Below are 17940 nucleotides of genomic sequence, written 5' to 3' on the forward strand. Positions count from 1 at the left end.
AACGCGCCATTGAGGGCCGCGTTCAGTCTGGTTCTCGCGAAGCTCATGTTTGGGCTCAGGGTCGCGTTTGGGCTCACGAACGCGAAGTTCGCGTTGGTTGGAGAATCGACTTTCTCGAAGTTGTGCTCGTCGCTGAGACCTTCTTCTTCGCCGAGCAGCGTTCTTCTTGGCCTGTTTTAAGGCTTTTGCAGAGGCATCATCGGCGTTTATGGAGCTCGTTTCCTCTCTAAGCCGTTTATGGCCTGAAGCACATCGTGTTGACGCGGATGTGGGACATTCAACTCGCTGGGCGAGTTCGGCTGAGGCTAAGCTCGCTCCTGAAGCAGAGTGACTGGTCGACAAATTGCGGCCAAAGGAGAGGACTTTCTTCGGCACTCCAGCAACAGTTAGAGATTTATTCTCCTTGGAGACTTTGTGGATCTTGCGCATAGCCTTGGGGCTAAGGGATCCGGAAGAGATAGCCTCCTCAAACTTGGCTTGATCAAACTCTACCACGAGAGTTTCGACAGTTGTTGAAAATTGCAATGAAGAGAATAAAGAAAATGTGATTTTTGATTCCTTTGATCTCGGTTACAACTTGATTACAAAAGAGAGGAAAACGAATTTGGTTTTCCCCTTTGTTTAAAACTGGGTTCTTCACGGTGGCGATGGAGTGCCTCTCTCGAATGCTTGCGTCGAGTTTGCTCTCCGTTGACGATCCGCACGTCTTGATTCACTGTGCCTCCCTCGAATGCTTGCGTCGAGTTTGCTCTCCGTTGACGATCCGCACGTCTTGATTCACTGGAACGATGTCTTCTCCTCACGATTTGACGTTGTGGAGAACTTGCGTGGCAAGTTTGAGAACTCAGAACGAGTTTAGAAGAACTCTGTAAAAGAGTTGATTTGAACCGAAGATCGGTTAATAAGCCAAGGCTAGAGGCTCCCTGTTGCTGAAGTTGAAGATGATCTTCGTTGGAAGATGATGCTGATCTCCTCCGAAGTTTGCCCAATGATTTCCCCTCTTGCTGCCAATTCTCAGCTCCAAGCAAAACCTTCAATGGTCGATTCAAGCCAAGAAAATCCCACCGAAAAAAAGGGGCCTGAACTGAATTGATCTTCAGTTATTTATAGAGGATTAAGGGGGTGAAACCGCCCCTTAAATCTCTCCTAAGTGGGATGTAACCGCCCCCAAATCGTGGGCAACGGTTTTAGAACCGTTCAACTCATGTTGAATGAGTCAAACGACCACGTTGGCGTTCAGGACCCTAACCTCACGTCTTAGGATTGAGACGCGAGGTTGGGTGTTGGCTGAACATTGATGAACGCGAGGGTCGCTCGCGTTTCGCCTGTTTGTAACGCGGGGTTCGACCTTGGTGTTTTGATGTTGAAACGCGAGGTTCGACCCTGGCGTTTTGATGTTGAAACGCGGGGTTCGACCCTGGCGTTTTGATATTGTAACGCGGGGTGCGACCTTGGCGTTTTGATGTTGAAACGCGAGGTTCGACCTTGGCGTTTTGATGTTGAAACGCGGGGTTCGACCCTGGCGTTTTGATGTTGTAACGCGGGGTTCGACCATGGCGTTTTGATGTTGAAACGCGAGGTTTGACCCTGGCGTTTTGATGTTGTAACACGGGGAGGACCTCCGCGTCTTGCCTTGCAGAGATTATCACCAAGTAATCTCTTTTTGTCATAGCGTTGCAAAGATCATTGTCTTGTAATCTTCGTCTTGGCTCCTTGAGAATATGAGATGTTGATACACGGGGAGGACCTCCGCGTCTTGCCTTTGTCATTGCGTTGCAAAGATCATTGTCTTGTAATCTTCGTCTTGGCTCCTTGAGAATATGAGAGTCGTCAGATTGTAACTCCCGATGTTGATTGTGAATGCTGTTGAACTAGAGCTCTCATCGGTTGTCGTGAAGGTCGTCAGATTATAACCTTCAGCGATCTATGTGAAAGTCTTCAAATTGTAGTCTTCTGGAAGTCGTCAGATTGTAACTTACATCATCGGTGTTTGATGGGGGATAAGCTATCTATTGTGATTTTTAGACAGCCTACACATATATTCAGAATATTTCATATACAGATTCAGATATTTTACCACATCTCTGTATCCAAAGAGAATAGGTTCTCCCCTACCTTCTATCCTTGGTATTATCAGTATTCAAAAGAAGGGGTAAAGCTAAACATATCCAATCTCTTTAACGGGTTTATACCCAAAACCCGCTGAAAATGAAGTTTGACCCGTTCGCCCAAACTAGGGTTTGCTCTGGTTCGAGATCAGGTTAGATCCGAACCGAGCCCGAGCTCATTAATCCCCGTCGTCTTTCGTCTTCCCTTTTCGAGCCCGAATCCGAGAGCTCCTCGCTAGGGTTCAAAGAGCAAAAGAAAACCCTCAGAAAACCAGCGGCCGCAGTGAGAGCAGCAATGGTGAGGCTGACGGCGGATTTGGTATGGAAGAGCCCTCACTTCTTCAACGCGATCAAAGAGCGCGAGCTCGACCTCCGAGGTACAAAACCCCACTCAGAACCCTAAACCCTGGCCATTCGTTTTCCTCGGAGATTTAATATGGTGTTGTATTTTGGGATTTAGGGAACAAGATCGCTGTTATCGAGAACTTGGGCGCTACTGAGGTAACTTAAAAACCCTAAACCGCTTTCAGTTGCTTGATCGTAGTAAGAAATACTCGCTGACCTAGGTCTGGAAAAACTTGTCTTTTCTCGAAAGTTCGTTTGTAGGAGTCGATTTTTTTTTTTTGATTAAAAGAGGCGGAACATGGGTCATTAGATCAATTTGCCCCCATTGAACCCCATTAAAATGTTATTATTGAATGTTATTAATTAAATGATCTCCATATGTCTGATGGCAACAGTAACAAAATATATATATATATATATATTATTGAATCAATGCCTAACGCGCCTTTCATTATTGCCTCAGTCTAATGTTTACTTTAGGTCCATCCCTTTTTCCTGTCACTCCATCAATTAGAATCCTGGTACTTCTAGTTGGAGATTTCTCACATTCTCGAACCACCTCCATCAGACTCATTTTATCCTGATTGAGCTATCGCGGACCTCATTCTATTGATGCACACATTTTCTTACCCTATATTTTGTGCCCAAGGCACCAGCGTGTTCATACCATCTCATTTGATTCTTAATTTATCCCAATTGAGCTACTTCCAAAGCTCCATTCTTATTGTTGTGCGTACTGTGTATAATGAGGATATAATGATGATAGATGTGTTCTAGGTCCATGAAGGCTTAAGAACAACTTTCTTGCCTTGTACCGTTTTATGAAGTACCAAATGAATATGCGCGCGCGTGTATGAATTTATATCTACCCAAAAACTTATAGGTCATTTTGCTCCATCATCTGATCTTTCTGCTTCATCATCTGTGTCATGTTTTCATGCTAAGACGAAATCATATGAAATTACATAAATACTTGCACATATTAAGTGCAGTTATGGGGAACATCTCGATTTCCTCTGTGGGTAACCGTCAAAATTATCACGGACTAGTTTTTGAATTGATTTTAACCATCAAATTAAATGTGAATAACCTTGTCTTCTTGTCTTTGAAACAAGGGGCACTTTTGTTCTGTGTGTCCAGATTCATCTTTTTTACCATGTTTTATATAGACCTAATATTTTAGGGTCACCTTTAAAAATGTCAACTTTTATGAACTAGTTATTTAGCTGTATTACCTTGAATTGGAAGTCCTTTAACTAAATGAGTGGTTATCTTGTAATTTTCCTTCCTTCTTTTTCCACTACGCTGTAGACTGTGCTTCTTTTGCCTAAGTAGGTATAATCTGTTATTTTTTATAATAGGTAGTGCATTTTAATCACTGTTTTTTTACCTATATGCATACCTTTTGGCCTTTGCAGGACCAGTTTGATACCATAGATTTGTCTGACAATGAGATTGTTAAGCTTGAAAATTTCCCTTACTTGAATCGTCTTGGCACGTTGCTGATTAACAATAACAGAATTACCCGTATCAACCCCAACATTGGAGGTACGGAAAGTTGGAACTTAAAAAGATTAGATGATAAATATATTTTACTTACTATCATGTCGTGATGTGTTAATTCTTGTGTTATTGCAGAGTACTTGCCTAAATTGCACACTTTGGTTCTTACAAACAACCGTCTTGTCAATTTGGTAGAGATCGATCCACTTGCATCTCTTCCCAAGCTACAGACCCTTAGTTTACTGGACAATAACATCACAAAGAAACCAAATTATCGTCTTTATGTGATCCACAAATTAAAAGGCTTGCGGTTGCTAGATTTCAGGAAAGTTAAACAAAGGGTGAGCCTTTTCTCCAACTGCAATAAAAGCTTCTACATATATTTTTTTGGTCTATTTGTTGCATCTTGTAATAATCTATAAATATTAGCTACATCAGTAGTATCTGTCTTGAAGAACCTTGTTTTGTCCATACTGCCCCTGGGCTGGAGCATTTTGCTTTATTTGGACCTATCTGTATAAATACAAGGAAATATATATCATAATCATAACTACATTTCGGCACATATAAGAGTTTCAGTGTTTCACTTTACAGATATATTTATGGTGATTGTGATATTCAGAGACACTGCATAAATGTTAGTACTTTTTGTTAGTTACATACCGTGCTGCCCATTACATGACAACTGTACTTCAATACTGCCAAAATATGTGAACCTCTGACTCTGCACCTTCTTCCCTCAACAAACCAAATAATTTCACATCCACACAGAACCAAATAATTCCACCTCCACAGAATGAAGCTTTCACACAGTAGTAGTGATCTGTTATATAATATTAGTTTCATATAGCCAAGATTCAAAGTTTTAGATATCATTTGTATATGCCTTAGTGTTTCATGTCGATTGAGGGCACATTAGTAAATGTACAGATTTTTTGAGCCACTATGTATTACGTTGGCGACTGCTGTAGCACTCACGACCATCTGTGTGCACTTTCATCTGGAAGCTCCACCATGTGATATATAGGGATGAGCGTCCATGATACTACTGTTAATACTCTTGAAACATACCCAGCTTTACCTCTCTCTCTCTCCACACAGAGACATCCACACATCAAATACAGCAACGGATACATGTAAATGCACACATTATGTGTGTGCAATCTATGATTCTATTCTATTCCTTATGTATGTGGCCTTAGATCTTAGATTTTGATTCCTTTAACGTTCAGTTGAGTTACTGCCTTGGATAATGGGTGTGCTCCTGAAATGTTTATCCATATGCAAGTCTTCTAAGATGTTCTATTTTGAGGATTGAGATTTTGCTAATACACTACTTTTAACAATAGCCATGTGAGAGATAATAAGTTAAATTCATCAAGTGTTCATGTGAATTTGATCGCCTTGTGGTTTAGCCTGTTTTGTGAATTTTGTGAACTTATGGGTTAGCTTGTTTCTTTCGGGAGAGATATACTCTGTATTCGTGTCTATTTTACAATCACAAAAGTTGTTTGTCCGACATATTTTCTATCAAGGATTTGGACTTGTCATATCTAATTAAGACAACAGCTTGGGTCCCACATTTTTTGTTGTTTTTATGTTTCTTCTTGGAGATATGGTACAATAAGTGGCAGCTAAAAGGGGAAAAAAGTGTGGTCTACTTTCCCTAGCCATGACTGTCTCCTTTTTGCGAATTAGATGCAAAATGCCCAATCATATTAATAGGAAATATACTATGCACATAAAGGAACATGGTAGCTCGAAAACTAATATAAAAATAAGGATCTTCTCAATTGCTTAGTCACCTTAAAAATAGGAAGGACTAAGGAGGAAAGGAAAAATATGTGAAGAATATTCAAAAAAAGATTTTCATCTTGCTTATATTTTATCTTACTAAAAGCTTTGGGATCAATGCTTAAAGCTTGCCAGAGCCTAGATCTTCTTCAAGGGAGCTCGGCGGATCTTGGTTGATCTTGCTGGACATCTTCAACTCGAGTTTGAACATTGTCTATTATAAGTTTCTCTTCATTTCAGAATTTCCTCCCATTTTTCACAAGTCCCAAGTGAGATATATGTAGAAGTCATGTTTTTTGTCTCTTTTCCCCCCCTCTTATGTAGGCTTATTTTGCACTTTTTCCTTTATTCACATGAACCTTACCTTTAGATTCTCGAGAAGTTAGTGCACCAAGAACCTTCTTAAATTAAGTGGTATCAGAAATGTAATCATGAACCCATGTCAAACAATATTGGAACATTAAATAAATAGATAAAGAAGAAATTAAAGATCAACCTCTAATAACAATCAAATTATTCCTATAGATCTTTGATTTTGTTCCAGAGAAAACAAGACATGTCCTCAAAATTTGAAAACCACGAAAGTTTGAGATAAAGGCTGTGTTGTTATTGTTGCATTTGCACCATTTGTCAAGGTTGTCTTTTATGAGTTTATCAAGGACATAACTGAAGCGAAGCTCTCAAATGGAACCAAGTTACTCAATTTTTTATGTGGACAATGCATTTTATAAGTAAAGTAGATGAGGTCTCGACACATAGGATTTTTAGGATTTTTTGAACGAGGCTTCTTGAATAATAATTCTTGAAAAAATAATTGGAAAAAATATGTTAATGGAATTTGGTTAAGACTAAGTTATTTGAGTGGGATTTTATTTATGTTATTGCTATCATATATGTGATAATGTCTCTTAATTCCTAACTTCCTCACAAACTCAATCTAAATTAACTTTTGTCATATTGTTTTAAATGGATGCTTATTGGTGATAACTAAGTTATTTCTCTCTTCACGGCTTCCTTTGCTTTCTTTTTAATGTTGGTGATTATGTTTGGTTTGTTTATTGTTTTCCAGGACATCTATATGCCTCATGATTATGTCACAACCTTTGATTTTCTCATTTTACATAAATGGCTTGATAATGCATTTGCTTCTGTTTTGTGCTCTTCGCACACATCAGACATTTGAAATGACTTTAATCTAAGCAATCTAACTATATCTATTTATGTGATTCCCTTCCTCCGTAATATGTGAACTTTTCTATTCATTTCCATTTTGTTCACATTATATAATTTATAGGTAAATATTGAGCATTCCTACTCAGATGATTCCTGTTTTTGTTAATGCAAAAGCATAGCAGTTCAGGTTTATTGATGCCGTTAATTGTTTTGCATTTTTTTCTGTTTCACTTTCGATAACATTATATCAGGCTTCAAAGGATAAATATTTTGTCAATAATAGGAAAGGGATGAAGCAGCAAAATTGTTTGCGTCCAAGGAAGCAGAGGAGGAGGCCAAAAAGGTGCCTGCAAAGACATTTACTCCTGGTGAGGTTCCAGATGCAACGGATGTTTCAAAAATAGAGCAAGCTCCTAAGGTTGTGGCGCCCACGCCAGAGCAGATTACAGCTATTAAGGTATGCATAGTATTTGTACCCGTCTCTCTTTTGTCGTAATTTGATAAATTTTCTTGAATTTTCTGTTTTCTGTAAGTTACAGTTTGCTTTGTCTGTATAATCTTGTATCGAATTGATAATATAACTGAGGCAGCTATGAAATAGAGACATTATATTTGAGTTGATTACATCTGATCTGATCAAGTTATTTGTATGGATAGTCTCACAAGAAACTTAAACTATGCGTGCAGTTGGTAAGAAACATGTTTTGCCATTTTAGATGACTTTTGTTTTGAAAATTTGAATCCATGTGCCTCTTTTCCTTGATATGTATCTCTACCTCAGGCTGCACTTGTCCTCTCTTGTCTAATTGTGCTTGAAGTTCTTGAACTTAAATCTTCTTTCTTTGCTTTGTTTAGTGTTCTTAGTTATGAGTCTTATGACTTATTTCTATTCAACCATTCATGTTGTAAGATCTCTGGTCTAGTCATCATTATAGGTACTAGACAGTTATTTCTTGTCTAATGAAAAATTTTCTATGGTATCATCAGTTACGATTAATGATAATTTCCTATTTCTATGGTATCTTCAGGCTGCAATTGTGAACGCTCAAACACTCGAGGAAGTTGCTAGGCTGGAAAAGGTATTTTTATGCAGAGAAAAGCAGCTTTCTGCATCTTTCTCTGTTATTTTCCAATACTTCCCCTGTTAAACCTGTTTCAAGGCTAAAAATCAGTTTGGCTTGCTCAGGCTTTGCAGTCAGGCCAGATTCCTTCGGATTTTGTTATTCCAGGCCAGAATGATACGGACATGGCCTCGGTTACGGCCAAAGATGACAAGATGGACGCTGATGGTCCCGATCAATCTGACAAGGATCAAAAGAATGAACAAAATGAAAGCAAAGAAGACCAGAAACAAGAGAATGATGGCCCTGTGCCTATTGAGCAGGTGATACTTCAGTTAGGACAATATTAATTGTTCTCTCTTCTGATTTCTCAATTATGCTCATTGCTCATTGTCTTTCTGCCTCAACCTAGTCTTAATTCCTCTCTTCAAGTTCAGATCCTTTTTTTGACAATCTAAAGGCTGTAAAGTTCATTCCATATATGAAAATTTTCAAGCAGCACCTGTGTGGTTGGATACGCAGCCATGCTCTTAGTACAATTTGATCTTTGTAACTACTTAGTTATGTTACATATGTAAAGAGTTAAAGGTCAGAAAAAGTCAGTTTTGCCTCTTTTTCCTGATTGTTTCAAATGAAACCTTTCTGAATTTCTGGTTTACCTTTCTAGGAATAGCTTAGTGTTGTTCAGAATGGTTCTAGACAATATAAAGGAAAAATGATATGAACTTCTTATGATGTTATTTGGATGTGAGCCAAAGACGAAGTATCCTTGTGCCATTTCTTATGTTCAATCAGTATGTGTGAATTTATGTGCAACAGTTGAAACATCTTTGGAAACACTCAACTGAACTTGTTGTCGTCTCATCCCTCTCTTTTACAGGATTAGGCTATTGCAGTGCGCTATCGGCTCGTTCGATCAATATACTCCGTAGAGAGTGGAAAGGTTCTTAATAGATTTTCTTCTCAACCGGCTTGTATTAGATTCTTGAGGTCTTTTCTGAAGCTTTTTGGTCAAGTTCGTCAAAGACAGCAATATTTTGGCATCGCATTATCTTATTTAGAACCATCAACTATCTTTTCGAAATTAAGCCTGTTACGGCAACTCACGAGTCTCTCAGCATTTTGTAATATTGTGCTGCGAATTACTGCAGGAGATGGTGATGGTAACAACATCGAATGCGCTGTATATTATATATCAAACATGTTATAATCTAGTTTCCGCAGGCTAAATCTGTTTAGGATGTTTATGTTAGCTTTTGAATTTTGCTGACATTCCAAGTTTTCTGACTGATTAGTATAAATTCCAAGGAGATGTGATGGTAATCGATCTCTTCACTATTATTTTTTATTTTTATTTTATTTTTTTGGGCATGGAGAAATCTCTTCTTCAACTTCCTAGTTAATAGGATAATTTGTGTATAAATTACAAGAAATCTCCTCAACTTTTGAAGGATTCATATAGAAACACTGTTTGGTTTTTAAAGTGACAATCTGGTCCGTTTCTTTCGTTCTACAAGTTAAATCGAAATAAAGCGAAGTGATTATTTATGGTAATTTTACGGTTCCATCCGTAAACATGTATGCCATTTCTTATTAAAATTTAATGATTGTGTCAAATATTTCAATAATGAGATCAATTCATATGAGCAATATTGATATTTTGATTTTAATTTATTCTTCAAATAATTTATTTATATATAGATAATACTCGAATAAAATGAAAATCATATATATAAATCATGATTATCCACAAGTAATTTTTAAGTAAAAAAGAAAGAAAGAGAGAAAGAAATTGGCAACGGCTATTGACCCAAACGAACCGACTCCGAGTCCGATACGTTTCCATAATTGAAATTTGAGAACCTCTCGCGTAGAACCTCTCGCGTAGAACCAACGCAATCTCCATTCTCATACCAAGGAGGTACTTTTTTATTACTTTTTTATTTTGCAAAATCTTATTTGGATGATAAAAAGTAGAAAAAGAGAAGGTTGAGGAGTTAAATGATGTTGTGCATACTTTCTTATTGTTCTATTTGGTTATCACCCAAAGGTAATAACAGAAAGAGAACAAGTAAAACTAAAATTATATTAAAGAAGGCTAAATGGCACTTAAATGCCTTATAGTTTCACGCTATTAGCACTTATGTACCTTTAGTTGTATTTCGTAGCATTTATACACCATGAGTTGGTAAAATTTCTTACTTTGACGTAAACGTATACGAAGACACTTAGATAAACCCGAATGCACAAAAATGTATTGCATATCAAACGAAAAGATAAGATAAACGTGCATCTTCGAGGCCCGTCAAAGCCGCCTTGGTTCACACCTCCCGGGTGTTTGGTGTAAGCTTATTTTTAAAATCTTTTAAGCGATACATGTTAGTTTTTCGGTAAAATTTTTACTTTTCTCATGAAAGTTTTATAAATTTTGTATGGATAAAATAGTCATTTTTCTTGATAAAATCTACCTTGTGTATGTGAGCTTATAATCTATTTATGCATAACTCAAGGAGTGCTAACTCTTTAAAATGGAGCTTTAAAAGATAAAGTTCTGTTTAGATATCATGGTGTTTTACTTATTTTCATGGTGTTTTTACCAAAAATAAAAAACACCATGCGTTTGGAAGCCATGGTGTTTTTTGAGCTAAATCATCTTCAAACTTAAAACAAAATACTTATTTCAAAACACCTTTTAGGTGTTTTTAAGTGTGGTGTTTTGGTTTTGAGTTTAAGAATGTGTTAATATAATATCTAACATAATATATTAAATATAATTATTATAGAGTTATTATCAACATGCTTATTATATTATACTAAACTATACTAGCGAGGTATCTCGCAGGAAAACACAGCAAGTTTTGTATGGATACTTTGCTCTCTACTTCAGAATTTGGATGCTCTTATTTTAACCCTAAAGAGTCCAAGAATATGATGCACTGCTTCACTAGGCAGCCTCCAATGGTCCATATATAGAAACCTGCACTCCTGAGCCATCAAAAGAGCAAAGGCTTGTTGTCGTGGATAAAAGTTGATTCCGCGAGCAAAGGTTCGTTTCCGTCTGCTGTACGTTCATCGTGTTACTTTTAGATTACTCAATTTCTCATTATATTTGCACCAGATAGTATCTCAAGTTAGTTGTCTTGAGTCAGAGAGTGACCATACATAGTCTCCAAAATGCTTGATACTGGAGATTTTTATCTACTTTGGGCAAGGTTTTCTTTTTCCTGATTCATGAGATAGTTCGTAAATAGCATCTTAGACCAATTCAGAATTAGGCTTTTGCAGTGAAAGAAAAAAATTCTCAAAGAATTTAATAGATCAATATGTCAAATTAGCATGTACAAGGAAGAAGAGTGAAGTAAAAAACTAACCCGTAAATTTTTTTATTTTTTTATATTATTTTAATTTTGAATGTGAAAAAGACATACAATGTCTCTCTCTTCTATTAATTCATCTCTAATTGACAACACCATTTCCATGTCAAAGAGAACGAAATATGGGAGAGAAGGATCAATGGCTCGACTTGCAATCTGAGCTCGACAGAATCAACCCTGCAGTTGAGATCGAGAGAAAGAAGAAGCACTGCATCTACAGGGTGCCGAAGATCCTTAGAGACCTCAACGAGGGGGCCTACACACCCCAGCTCGTCTCCTTTGGGCCGTATCACCACGGCAAGGACCACCTCAAGCCCATGGAGTGCCACAAGCGCCTGGCTCTCTCCGCCTACCTTTCGCGGTCAAATAAGACGCTGGCTCAGGTAGCGGAGGCACTGAGGCCCTCGGTATTGGACCTCATGGACTCGTACGAAGGCCTGGAGGAGCCGTGGACAGACGAGGATAAGTTCTTGGAGCTGATGATCCTTGATGGATGCTTCTTTCTTGAAATATTCATTTGGGACAATGTGAAGCTCTGGAGGCGATACATGAATCGTGCAAACTGGATGGACATGCGAAGGCTTGAAAACCAGTTGCCACTCCTTGTTCTTGCTATTTTGATTGAAGTAGGTGGTCACGAGGTAACCTGGTCGCCTCTTGCAAACTGATTTTTGACATTCTCCTACTTCGGCCCTTAATTTAGTTGAGAATTTTTCGGTTGTCATCACTCTTTAGAATCTGAAATAGAAATAAAAACATGGTACTCTGGTAGAATCTAACCTCTGCTAGTTTTTTGAACTAATAAATGACTGGTCAACAGCTCAAAGATACCGAGAACTTCATAAGAGGTTGTGATGACATTTTTTACTCAGATCAGAAAACCATCAGAGGAATGGGCCACCACTTGCTCGACGTTTCAAAGAAGAATATGACGGCCATAGGTAACTACATGCACGACCATGACTTGATCGTTCGCCCAGCCACAGAACTCTTCCAAGCAGGGGTGACCTTTGAGAAAGCTCAAACCGTTTGTTACAGTGATATTAGCTTCACAAATGGAGTCCTCAGGCTCCCTAATATCATGTGCCACAGCAACATTGAGAACATCTTCCTCAACTACATCGCCTACGAGCATATACACAGAGGTGTGGGCACTGCAGTTAGTTCCTTTGTCTTATTTATGGATAATATCATCGACAAGGATGAAGATGTGGCTCTACTCAGGAAGAAAAAGATAATCGCCTCCACGACAGGAAGCGACAGCGAAATCGCTTCGTTCTTCAATCGCCTCACCAAGGGATTGCCGCTCTTGGATAAGATCCATGACACTGTGAACGTGAACAAGGACATCGAAAATTATTGCAATAGGAGGTGGCATAAGTGGCGTGCAGTTTTCATCCAGACTTACCTTAGCAACCCTTGGGTTTTTATCTCGCTTTTGGCAGCATTCCTCCTCTTGGTTCTGACGATTCTCCAGACAACCTACTCAATCATGGCTTACTACAAAAGCTCTTGATCTAGTTGAATTGTTGATACATCGAAGTAGATGCTGCAACATTCGTACAAGAATGTTATCTTCTATTCTCTTCTTTATGATTGTGACTTATCAATTCTCTTCCTTCCTGCAACATTTGTACTAGAGAGTGTTATCATCTGTGATCACTTAATGAGCAATTATGATTTGTTTTGAATATAAACAGAAAAAGCATTTTATTATAAAGACATTGGTTAAGGAAGAGAGAGATAATTGGAGTGAGGGTGAGTGGGACCGTGATTCTCACATAATCAGGCTCCTCTCCAAGGAAATATCGACTCAATTCTGAGGTGAATATAGATGGAGGTGAATCGGGAAACGTGAACGGCCATGTAAACTTTGGCCAGCAAAACAATTGCCAGTAAAATGACCATTTCGTTCATTGAGTCATTATCACAAACACGTTGTTGGCATGACTGTTGCTCGCCAAAATTTTGGCCATATTTACTAGTGTTCAACACTCACAACTTTCATCCGCAAAAATTTCCAAACGCTTTGATGTGCATCAGGACCAATGAAACTAGCAACAGCGTTCTCAATCTTAAATTAAATACATTATTCTTACGAACAATCTCAAAAAATTTCTATCAGATAGCTTTGCTCCTGTCAACTCCGAGTCAATGTCTTCATACTTTGATTTCGAGGAGGAAATTGATGGCCAAAATATTGAAGAATTCAAGTTGCTGGAGCAGTTAGAATGAGTTACAAATGGTTCAGTGATGTTTTTGTTTTTTTATCCTTTAGAACTCTGTTCCATTGTGAACCGTTATGTTTTTGGTTTTTGTTAGAACTTATTATGATATTCCCCTTGTTGGAGATCCATGGTTATGTTCAGAGGGGTGTTGTTTTTCATTCTCTGTAGCTTCTGATATGGACTATAATACTCACTCTTGGTTGGGGGTGTGTATTTTTTATGTAACAACCATTTTTTATTAATTTAGCTGGCTGTATTACCTTTGTGGTAGTCCATCCTTTTTCTCAAAAAAAAAAAAGAGGGGGGAAAACGCAAGTTATGTAAAATGTAGCTTCTAAAGGAAGGAAAAAGCACTGGGGATTTTTAAATTAAACTGTCACCGAAAATGATTATAAAAGGGTGTTTTAGGCAAAATAAAAAAATTACTTAACCTTAATATAAAAGAAAATTTAAGCCATGTTTGAATTGGGGACTTATTTTTATACTGGAATTAATGTAACTTACTATCGCCATGAGATATAATAATATATGAGATTATAGTGAGTTAAAATTTTAATAATATATTTGGTTTAGTATATTAATAACACTTATGATACCTATCTCATATTTGGATCTTGACATTATAAAGTGGTATTAGATTAGAACATAACAATGTCTCTAATACCCTTCTACCAACTGGTCATATTTCGAAAAATTAATGAAAAGAGGGGAAAAAAAGAGAAGTGCTTTCTCAAGGAGGTACTTTCTTATTATTTTTTTATTTTGCAAAATCTTATTTGGATGATAGAAAGTAGAAAGAGAGAAGGTTGAGGTGGTAAACGATGTTGCACATACTTTCTTATTGTTCTATTTGGTTATCATCGAGAGTAATAACAGAAAGTGAACAAGTAAAGCTAAAATTATATATTAAAGAAGGCTAAATGACACTTAAATGTCTTATAGTTTCACACTATTGGCACTTATATACCTTTAGTTGTATATCGTAGCATTTATATACCACGAGTTGGTAAAATTTGGTATATTAATACCCTATTTTTGCAAACGTGATATTTTTATTCAAAAGTTCCCATATAATATTATATGCTATTCTTATAGTTATTTCTCTATTAAGTTTGTTGAATTCATTGTTAAATCTTTTAAAAATGGAAAAATTGCTTCAAGGCCTTAAAATTCAAGTTTTAAATGTGCCCCCCCCCCCCCAAAACTTCTCCTAATGTGCTGCAGCCCCTATAATTTGAAAAAAATTTATGTCAGGCCTCTTTCCCCAAGTTCCAATGAACCTCCTCCAAAATCCCTATTTTACCCTCTCCCTACACCTCCCTCCTCCTCCCTCCGGTCCCCTTCAGCCCCCTCCCTCCCTCCCCCGCCTCCCTCCCCTCCCTCCCCTGCTCCGCTTCCTCCCCTATCCCTCCCCCACCTCCTCCCGATCCCCCTCAATCCCCTCTCCCGCCTCCCTCCCCAGCTTCGCCTCCCTCGCCCGCTCAAACCTCCCTCCTACACCTCCTTCCTCTTCCTCCGGTCCCCCTCAGCCCCCTCCCCCGCTCCGTCGCCGGCGTCGGCGCCGTCCCGAGGAACTTCGCGTCTCATGTTAACTATTATAGTTAACATGTTAACTATTATAGGTAACATGTTAACTATTACAGTTCACACATTGAGCTCAAAACATATTTATGAAATTATAATAGTTAACATGTTATCTATAACAGTTAACATGTTATCTATAATTGTTAACATGAGTTGGGATGAGCTGACATGAGAAAGAGAAAGGGTAAAATTAGGATTTTAGGAGCTGACATGTCTAATCATGAGCTGGAATCATGATGGAGGGCCCTGGACACAATTTTTTCAAAAAAAAGGGTTGCAACACATTAAAAAAATGTGAGGGGCTGGGACACATTAAAATTTGAATTTTGGGCCTAGAAGCAAATTTTCCTTTAAAAAATCTATTTTTGAAATAGAATTATGATTCATTTGAATTAGAATTTGGGTAACTTTAATAGTAACTTAATAAATATTGATAGTTAGAAAGCTCCAAAATTAACATATGAATGTTATATGGAAACTTTAAGATGAAAATTTTCATGTTTACAAAATATAAGGTACTAAAGAGCCAAAATTGACCAACTAATTAAGGGTATGTAAATGCGGTCCGGGTGCGCGGTCCGGGTGCGTGGTCCGGCGCATGCTCTTTTGCATGTGCTGTGCTGTAAACGAGCTTAAACGTTTTGAATGTGCTCACTTAAAACTAGCTGAACGTTTTGTATGTTACAAACGTTACAAGAATTGAATAGGTTTTATTGCAGACGTTACAAACGTTGCGTGCAATAACTGGAATTCAAATCTATGTCTCTCATGAACCTTATATAAGACCTTCTTCTGATCATTTGAAACACACAGAAAAAAGAAATCTCATGTCTTCTTCTTCTTTTAATAATTCTATAAACTATTAAGTATTGGAGGTTCTAGCAAACTGAAGTAGTAGTCGTGGTGTTCACAAGAAGAAAGCGCTTCTTTGGACTGCAGCCGTCTTATCCTCGGAAGTACTGTGCAGAGCCAACGCTATCGTAGATGGGGCACAATTTCTTCAAGGTCAGTCCTCTGTTAAGAGGGCGATTCGGCACTTCTGTAAAGTATTTCAAACTTGAAGTGTTTTAATATGATGTTTCTAACTTTCTGCTCTTTTCTTTCATCCCTGTATGGTTTGTTCTGTACTAATTTGGATTTGTTTTTATGCTTGTTTTTCCATATATATATATATAGTTTATCTTTAACTTTTCATGGCTTATTGATTTTGGGGGTTATTCTAGAATATCAACTTAATTAGGAAGTGAAGGAGAAACAATTTTTTTTACAAAATTTTAGTTTTTTGAGTTTAGGGCAAGTGAAGAACGAAATTAGAGCTTTGTTAGAAATGAGTAAAGGTGATTTATTATTCTCATTTGTACACATGGCATACAATTACGGTTTTGACAACAAATTTTGTTTTTAAAAGGAAAAATTGCTTCATAATACATAGCATGTTAACATAATCCGTTAACACGTTAAATGAGAACTATAATACGTAAATGGATAACTATAATACGTAAATGAACTATATTAACGTGTTATAGTTAACATGTTAACACGTTAAATGAGAACTATATTAATGTGTATATGAGAACTATACTTAACATGTTAAATGAGAACTATATTAACATGTATATGACCCGAAATAACAGTTAACTGATAATGGATTACAAATAACAGTTAACGGTAAATGACAGTTAACGAATAATGGATTACAAATAACAGCTAACAAATTACAAATAACAGTTAACGGATAATTCATTATAGTTAACAATTTATAAATTACAGTTAACAGATAATTCATTATAGTTAACAGTTTATAAATAACAGTTAACAGATAATGATTAATAGTTAACAGGATAAAGGTATTTGTTAACAAATTACAAATAAATTGCAAAAAATAACATGTTATCCTGATCTCATCTTTTGGTACACTACGCTCTCATAATTTAAAATTAACAATTTCTAAATTATATTTAACATAAAACATGTAAACGTTAACAGTCAATCAACTATAGTAATTTGAGCTGCTTCTTTTGATGAATTCAAGCTTTAATAGTATAACATATCTCTAAGCAACACCATTCTTGTGTGACATTTTATCAAGCACCTTTATTGCATCCATTCAGTGTCCTAGCAATATACGTTCCCTTATATCAAGGCCCAATGCCAGCTGAAGAACCTGAGGATCCGAGATATGTCAGGACTTTTGCTCGATGACGTTTCAATAGTGGTTGATGTACTCAGACTCAAGCTCATAGAAGCTGTTGAGCATTAAGCTGTAACTCTTATGCTCGGGGTCTTTAATCGAGGCAAACATACTAGCCTTTTTAGGATCGGTGTCAGCTGACGAGTCGATATGGGACTTGAGCAGGTTGATTTTGTGAGGGAGACCTGTAAGGACGAAGTCCTCCGCCTTCGACGGGAGTGTTTGGAGGGGCTTGAGCTTTCCAAGAACGTCAAAGGCGCAATTGGTGAAGGCACTCGTCCCTTGGAAGGAGAGCATGGGAATTCCATGCTCGGTGACAGCGTCGACGGTCCACGAGAGGAACACGTCGGTGACGACGCAGTCGGGGGAGAGGTTGGCGAGGACGCGGTCGAAGGGCTCACGGAGGGCGGTGACGACGGCTATGAATGTGAGGCGCATCACCGGGGTAGTGGCCGATTGAGGTTTTGGCACTCCATGGGGAGGTCGGGGACGGAGGGGAAGGGGACAGTGAGGAGGTTGACGCCGGAGACAGCAATGACGAAGGAGGAGGCGTTGCCGAGGGTCATGAGGATAGTGGCT

General features: G+C 37.8%; 3 protein-coding genes across 5 annotated transcripts; 2 read left to right on the forward strand and 1 right to left on the reverse strand.

The window, feature by feature from the left end:
• On the forward strand, positions 2282-9309 carry LOC109825427 (U2 small nuclear ribonucleoprotein A'). The gene is made up of 8 exons (XM_020392284.1): positions 2282-2485; positions 2569-2609; positions 3872-4001; positions 4092-4297; positions 7207-7380; positions 7952-8002; positions 8110-8307; positions 8865-9309. The coding sequence occupies exons 1-8, from the start codon at positions 2404-2406 to the stop codon at positions 8868-8870; spliced, it is 888 nt and encodes a 295-aa protein (XP_020247873.1). The 5' UTR covers positions 2282-2403; the 3' UTR covers positions 8871-9309.
• On the forward strand, positions 10992-13073 carry LOC109826361 (UPF0481 protein At3g47200-like). 3 transcript variants are annotated; one of them, XM_020393384.1, is made up of 3 exons: positions 10992-11030; positions 11471-11999; positions 12179-13073. In XM_020393384.1, exons 2-3 carry the CDS (start codon positions 11481-11483, stop codon positions 12872-12874), a joined length of 1215 nt encoding a protein of 404 aa, XP_020248973.1. In that variant the 5' UTR covers positions 10992-11030; positions 11471-11480; the 3' UTR covers positions 12875-13073. The 3 variants fall into 3 exon arrangements, with proteins under 3 accessions (XP_020248973.1, XP_020248972.1, XP_020248974.1); XM_020393383.1 differs by lacking the exon at positions 10992-11030 and having other exon boundaries at positions 11049-11999; XM_020393385.1 differs by lacking the exon at positions 10992-11030 and having other exon boundaries at positions 11049-11999; positions 12236-13073.
• On the reverse strand, positions 17377-17799 carry LOC109826399 (scopoletin glucosyltransferase-like). The gene has a single exon (XM_020393432.1). It carries the CDS (start codon positions 17797-17799, stop codon positions 17377-17379), a length of 423 nt encoding a protein of 140 aa, XP_020249021.1.

The sequence above is a fragment of the Asparagus officinalis genome, chromosome 10 (assembly GCF_001876935.1).
Source record: "Asparagus officinalis chromosome 10, Aspof.V1, whole genome shotgun sequence".
Lineage (NCBI taxonomy): Eukaryota > Viridiplantae > Streptophyta > Magnoliopsida > Asparagales > Asparagaceae > Asparagus > Asparagus officinalis.